The sequence below is a fragment of the Penaeus chinensis genome, chromosome 21 (genome assembly GCF_019202785.1).
Source record: "Penaeus chinensis breed Huanghai No. 1 chromosome 21, ASM1920278v2, whole genome shotgun sequence".
Classification (NCBI taxonomy): Eukaryota; Metazoa; Arthropoda; class Malacostraca; order Decapoda; family Penaeidae; genus Penaeus; species Penaeus chinensis.
Window position 1 is genome coordinate 643,335 of NC_061839.1, and position 7,500 is coordinate 650,834.

Below are 7,500 nucleotides of genomic sequence, written 5' to 3' on the forward strand. Positions count from 1 at the left end.
CTCCTTCCCTCTCCCCCCTCTCCAACCTCCGTAGGGTGCCCTGCAGCAACGAATCAAGGAAGGCCAAGCAAGATGGCGAGAGCAGATTCGGAAAGAGCGAACGGCAGTCCAGCACGAATCCCACAACTCATTGGCTGGAGACGAGGACCACGCGTTCGAATCCCGGGCGAAGTGAGTCGGTGTTTCAGACGGTTTTTTTCTTTTTTTCGTGTCTTCATTTTATGTCTGTTTGTTTATCTGTGTGTCTGTCGCTGTGTTTGTTCCAAGTGGCTGTCTGTCTATCTGTTCACCTCTCCTTCTGTTTGTCTGACTTTCTATCAGCCTGTCTAGCTATTTATCAGTATGTCAGTCCCTATCTATTTGTTTATCTATCTGCCTGTCTAATTATCTATCTGTCTGTCTGTGTATCTGTGTGTGTGTGTTTCTGTGTCTTTATATGTATACGCATGTGTAAATGCATGTCAACATGTTTCTTTCTGAATCACGACTCATACTACGGAAATTTTTTCCTACGAAGAAATTCATTTTTTCCTTTTTCTTCTTCTTCTTCTCCTTCATCATAATTTCTTTCTTCAGGAGACTCAAGGCAAGATACGAGCGGGACCTGAGCGCGTTGGAACTCAGCGAGCGCGAGGCCAGAGCGAGATACCTGGAAATGAAATGCGTTTTGTCGAAAAAGGAGGAGGAAATTGTTTATCTCCGCGCTCGCTTACATTCACATGATTTAGAAATGGCTGAATTACATAATGTAAGTATAGATTTAGAATGTCGTTATTTTGTTATTGGATTTTTTTTTCTTTTTCTTTTCATTTGTAGTTTTTTTCTTTGATGTGTTTATATTCATTACCTTTTTTTTTAGGATTATAGACTTACCTGAATTTTCCCCTGGTATGGCTTTCTTGTTTTCCTTTCCTCGTATTATTATACTTTATCACCTAAAAGTTAGAATCTTGTCAAAATTTAATTTTACAAAAAATAACAGTTTTGCGGTTATGTGTCATGTCTAAATATATGAATAAATAAAAACACACACATATATACATACACACACACACACACACACACAAATATATATGTGTATATGTATATATATATATTTATATATATGTATATATATATTTATATATATAATATATATGTGTATATGTATATATATATGTATATATATATGTATAATATATATGTGTATATGTATATATATACATATATATTTGCGTGTGTGTGTATGTGTACACACACACACACACACACACACATATATACACACACACACACACACACACACACACACACACACATACACACACACACACACACACACATACACACACACACACACACACACACACACACATATATATACACACACACACACACACACACATATATACACACACACACACACACACACACACACACACACACACACACACACACACACACACACACACACACACACACACACACACAGTATATCTGTGGATGTGTGGACATATACATATGTATGATGATGAATTTACTAATTTCAGATGCTCCGGCCTGTTGATGAATAACTGCTTGCCTGCAAATATATATATACACACACACACATGTACACATACACAAACATGTACACGCACACACACACACACACACAAACAAACACACACACATACACACACACACACATATATATATATACACACATACACACATACATGTGTGTATATATTTACATATATATACATATATAGAGAGATAGATAGATATATAGATATATAGAACGATAGATAGATGTGTTTGTACTTATTATTACTTATAGTCTACTTCTTGTCAGCCCATAGAATCTGAAGTGTATATGAATATAAGCACAAACACCATAAACAGATATATATATTATGTATACATTTGTTAAGTGTACAATCATGCAATGTTTTATGTGTAAAAAAAAACAATAAAGGACTGAAGAAAATAACGGTGTCTTTCTAACTTTTTATTTCGCAGTTACACTTACAGTAAAAAGTACCAAAGTTTTAATGCCATTTACAAGAGCATATTTTTCCCATTATGAAGCAGCAATAAAAAAACGAAATATTCTACAACACAGAAAGAGAAATTATATTATGTTCAGTTCAGTCTCGAAGCCTTAACAAAGAATGGATTATTATGTATCACTATAAAGTTAACTATTCACTATACAATGAAGACGTTATCCGGACTTTTAACATGTTTCATACTGCAACCTGTTAATGCTATTTGGTTAACGAAAGTTTACGATACCGACGTGATGAAACAATGATACCTGTTTCTTTTACTTTTCCTCTGTATAATTCACATGCTCACGCTCACCCAAACTGACCTTATATAAAATATACAGTAACATAAGTACACTTCATGTTGAAATCTACGTGCCTTGTGTATATGCTACGTAAGAACAAATGCTTTCTCCTCTCTCTCACGTACACATACACAAGCACATGACGTATCCACACAGACACACACACACACACACACACACACACACACACACACACACACACACACACACACACACACACACACACACACACACATACACACACACACACACACACATATATTTGTGTGTGTGTGTATGTGTGTCTGTGTGTACACCTACACAGACACACTCACGAGTAATCTTACACACTAGTGTCATGAACAGACCACAACCAACAGCATCACTAAGACGCCCAAACCCCGTCTCGCTTTCGCTGCTCGAAGCTCCGGAGCCGCCTCGACCTCCGGCAGAAGCCTCTCGCGGCCGCAGGAGATGGAAAGGTTTTAGAAAATATATCTAAGATCGATGAAATTTGGGAAAGAAAGAGAAGGAAGAGTAAATATATAAAAAAAAAGAAACAAGAAAGAGAGAGAAAAAAAAGGAAGCAAGAAAGAGACAAAGAAAAGAAGAAAAAAAAAAACAAAAAAACAGGAAGGAAACAAGCAGAAAATGAAGAAACATCAAAGAGAAAAGAGAAGAAACAACAAACAAAAGATGAATCAAAGAGGAAAAAGAAAAGAAGAAACAAAGAAGAAAAAGAAAAGAAGAAACAAAAGAAAAAAAGAAAGAAAGAGAAGAACAAGAAAGGAAAAGAAAGGTAGATATCACTTTATTCTGGGGGGCGGGGGGGGGGGGGGGCGTGGCTTCGTCTTCCAAAGTAGAATAAAGATACTTTCCTTTTTACTTAAATGCTTTTTTAATGATATTTATTTTCAATATTTTTATAGAGATCTTACACAGCATTTATTCTATGCAATGTTCAGGTTACTTTTAATCTTGAATTTAAGTTGGTTCCAACCAATTTGTTATTATTATTGTTGTTGTTATTATTGTTGTCTTTATTACTATTTTATTATTGTTATTATTATTATTATTATCATTATTATTATTATTGGTTTTATTATTATTACCATTATTGTTTTTATTATTATCATTATTATCATTATCATTACTATTATTGATTTTATTATTATTATCATTTTTATTAATCATTTACTTTTAATACTATCTCCGAAAAATATTTCCAGTAACCTACTCTGGATTAACAATGATAATGAGTCGTGAATGTCGGGGTAATACAATGCAATGTCTTTTATCTCTCTTTTTTCTAGTTTCTTTTTTATTTCTTCTTTTTTCTAAGTAAGGACCGAGAGCACCTTGTCCCCAAATCACAGGGTTTTGGGCTCCGGGATCGGCTGCCTCGAATGGCTCCACCGCCGGCTAACGGGGAATGGCGTGCAGGGCGACCGGCAGGAGCAGCACCAGCGTCGGCCAGGGAGATGTTTGTTTGTTTCCTGGAATATATAAAACAGTGGTTAATCCTCGGGCGGTATGCGTAATCTCGAAGCAACGGCCGTGCGTGCGTGCAAATCGCGCGGCCGCGTCGGGAGATGGAATAATCAGTTAAATCACACGCACATATTTGCAGGTGTAAGTCTGCCTCTCGAAGGTATTTGCGCGGCCGTCCGTCTCCGTCTCGCCGGCTATGCGTCAGGGTCTTAGCTCGGGCGAGACGACCTAAAAGGCGGGGAGAATAACGAGACCAAAAAAGGCGAAGGAACTGCAGGAGGTTCTCGTACCTGTGTTCTTCCCTCGCGACGAAGGGTTCGAGGGCTTCTTGTCGCCGTCCTGGCTGGGGTCGGAAGCCTCCTGCGCCGCCGCGCTGACCTTGTCCTTGCCGCCCAGCCCGAAGGCGCCGCCGAAGCCTCCCAGGCTCAGGTTGGCCTCCCCCTTGTTGCCGTTCTTGGGCGGGTTCCCTGCGGCGGCCGAGGACGAGGCGAGGGCGGAGTCGGAGGGCGGCCCGTCGGGCGGCGGGAGCCCCCCCGACGAGGCGCCTCCTGAGGAAGGCCTGCCGCCCGAGGAAGCGCCCTGCGCCGCGTTCGTGAATCCGGCGACGGGAGGCGACTTGTCCCTCGAGCCGCCGACCTCGACCCCCGAGGGCGTCTTGGTGACGCCGCCCGAGCCGCTGATGCCTGTGCTCTGGAACTGGAAGGAGTGGCCCTGCCCCTGCGGCGACGGCGGCCCCTGGAACGAGCCCTGCGGGTACTCCTGGAAGGAGCTCGCGAAGGAGCCCTGGGAGGGACCCAGGTCGGCCCCCGGCGGAGGCCGCTTGCTGCTGCTCGAGTGCGAGTTGTAGACGTTGCCGTTGAAGGGCTGCAGGAGGGGGCGGGTGTTGTCGACGCGGTTGCCGTTGCCCGAGGGCGGCGTGACGCCGATGGGCCGGTCGCCGCTGGGCTTGAGGAGGCCGCCCGTGCGCTGCGCCGCGCCGCCTGCGGGGACAGCGGGTTAGTGGAAGGAGCGAAGGGCGGTGGGGTTGATTAATGGTATGAGAAAAGGATAATTATCATTATTATTATCATTATCATTGTACTATTATCATATTATCATCATTATTACTATTATTATCATTATCATTGCAATTATTGCCATCACCATCATTATCAGTACTACTATTGTTATTAACACGCATATTGTTGTTCTTTTGCTGTTGTTGTCAATTATTGTTTATTATTATAATCAGCATAACCATTACCCTTCTTACAAACATACACACACACAAACAATACCTATAATCTATACATAATAACGACAGATTACTCTTCCGCCATCTCGCGTGTGTCATCAAGCCCATCGGCACGTGGGCGGCGGACAATAACATAAATATTAATTCAGTGATGGATACAGCAACGCTCAGTGGAGACAAAGGTATGTATGGTACGAGATATGAGAGGATGATATTTGTTTTTATTATTGTTTTAGTACGTAAGTGTTGACGATTCTATTCGAATTGGGGACTTTTTATTCAGGCGGGTGGGGTATGGGGGGAGGGGAGGCAACCAAGTGCGGGAAACGTGCCTATTCAAAATCAGGGACTGTGGTTTCTGTATAGAGTAATCTGATTACTTCAGTATTCATTCTCATTGTAATTAGAATTACTGTTATTTTCATCATCATTAGTGTCACTACTTTCGTCACCATCGTCGTCGTTATTATCAATATCAGGTTAATCCTCGTTATCTTTCGTAAGTCTCGAGTTTTAATTTTTTGTTGTATATAAACTTAATTTATGTACAGTCAGAAAAATAATAGGATATGAATGAAATGGATATATGAAAAAGAAGGGATACAATAGCAAAAGATCGATAAAAAAAGAAAAATATAAGAAATTAAAACGAGGGAAGAAAAAGAATAAGGAGAAGAAGAAGAAAAAGATGAGGAAATAGAAGTAGAAAATCAAGAGGGAGAAGAAGAAATAGAGGGAAACCAAGGAGAGCAAAGGGAAAAAAATAAAGCGGAAAAAGAAGAAGAAATAAAATGAAAAAAGGAGAGCAAGAAGTAGAAATACGAGAATAATGAAAGTAAAAAATAAATAAAATAAGAAGAAATAGAAATAAAAAAGAGAGGGAGAATACGTAAAGAAGATTTAGAGAAAAAGAAAGAATAACAACACTAAGGATAAGAAAACCAGAAGAATGAGAAAGAAGCAAGAATGAGAGGAAGATGAGAATGAGGAGAAAGGAAAAAAGGAAAGAAAGGGAAAAATAACAAAATAACACGATAATAAGACAATCATCGCGAAATTCCAATATATAATCTCCTCCCTTATATAATAATTATATATCCCACATCACATACACTAAAAAAAAAGAATAATGATAATAATAATAATAATAATAATAATAATAATAATAATAATAAATAAACGTTCTCCCGGCGAAACTATAAACACCAGAAAGTTTGCTCTTCAGGTCAAGGACAATCTGGAAAAGGGGTTTCGATCCCACGAGAGAGGATCATGCACCTATCACCAACCCGTTCGAAACCCTTCTTATCCGACACGCATGGCAACCGCAGGCAACCTCGGGGAATACCTTTTCAGGTAATTAATATCAGGAAATATTCGTGTCTTTGTAGATGAGGGTATGAATATTTCAAGAAAGGTCCATCATCGTTGTGATTATGTGATTATATGTACCCCCGGGAAGGTTGGATTGGTATGTTCGAACGCCGGAGAAGGATTTTCACTCTGGCCGGAAATTTTGGTGTGAAATAATTAATAATTGTGGTAATTAGTTTTAATTATTATTATTATTATTTTTTGTTTTGTTTTAGTGTTTGAAGGGTCAGAGTGAAGGAGATGGTTAAATAACAATGATTTTTTCTTTTAATTATAATTTTACCGCGTTTAATGATGAAAGACGAGGGAAACGGGGTTAAATGAAGTTAGTTCATGTTAATAATTTTGCGTCGTCAATGGGTTAAAAAAAACAAAAAAAAAAACACGAGAGGTTTAAAATCATAACGATTCATGGGAATAATTCACCACTATGCATTAGTTTAAGCTGAAAGAGGGAGCTGGTAATAACAAGAGCAATATATATTAACCATTCTGCATTATTAAACTCATAAAAGATAATGTGTTGGCTTCCTAAAATAAACAAAGCTCCGGTATTGAACGTAATATTAACCTAGATGTAAACTTACAGATATAAATTGAATATGCTAACCTTTCTCACTATTTACAGATAATCATTAATCTCAAATGAATAATTGTTGATCATAAGTCCTTCCTAGACTTAGGAATTCTCGCGAAATTGAATATTTTTGCTCGCAGAAAAGATTCAACAGAAAATGACCGAGGACAACGTGACTATTATAGAAAAGGAAAATTGTCATTATCTCTAAGTGAGTAATGAAACAGTGTTTGTTTTAATGTTTTTATTATTTATTTATATTTTTGAGTATTTTTGTTTTATATCGTTTTGTGAATAATGCATATCTCCTCTGATTATGACCAGTGTAATCAAATTAAATCTTTGCGTATGTTCATATATATATATGCATCTGCTTGTTCTATACTATATACACATACATTGCAAAAAAAAAAAAAAAAAAAAAAAAAAAAAGGAAACGAGAGAAAATAAGAAAGCATATCCATCAACTTGTCTATCTATCAATCTATCTACCAATCTCTGTTGGCGTGTATGTATGTCTGTATGCGA

General features: G+C 38.5%; 2 protein-coding genes across 2 annotated transcripts in view; one reads left to right on the plus strand and one right to left on the minus strand.

Annotated features, from left to right (window-relative positions):
* The window catches only part of LOC125036708, a 4,478-nt gene extending 2,568 nt beyond the window's left edge, over positions 1-1,910 (plus strand). Inside the window, exons 3-5 of the mRNA XM_047629531.1 lie at positions 35-171; positions 577-748; positions 1,530-1,910. Of these exons, the coding sequence (XP_047485487.1) occupies positions 35-171; positions 577-748; positions 1,530-1,553 (333 nt within the window). The 3' untranslated portion in view covers positions 1,554-1,910. The remainder of the gene's footprint in view (positions 1-34; positions 172-576; positions 749-1,529) is intronic.
* Positions 1,911-3,416: 1,506 nt separating this feature from the next.
* The window catches only part of LOC125036722 (basic salivary proline-rich protein 2-like), a 57,536-nt gene continuing 53,452 nt past the window's right edge, over positions 3,417-7,500 (minus strand). The window contains exons 2-3 of the mRNA XM_047629557.1: positions 4,078-4,767; positions 3,417-3,792 (exon numbers count right to left, since the gene is read on the minus strand). Of these exons, the coding sequence (XP_047485513.1) occupies positions 3,719-3,792; positions 4,078-4,767 (764 nt within the window). The 3' untranslated portion in view covers positions 3,417-3,718. The remainder of the gene's footprint in view (positions 3,793-4,077; positions 4,768-7,500) is intronic.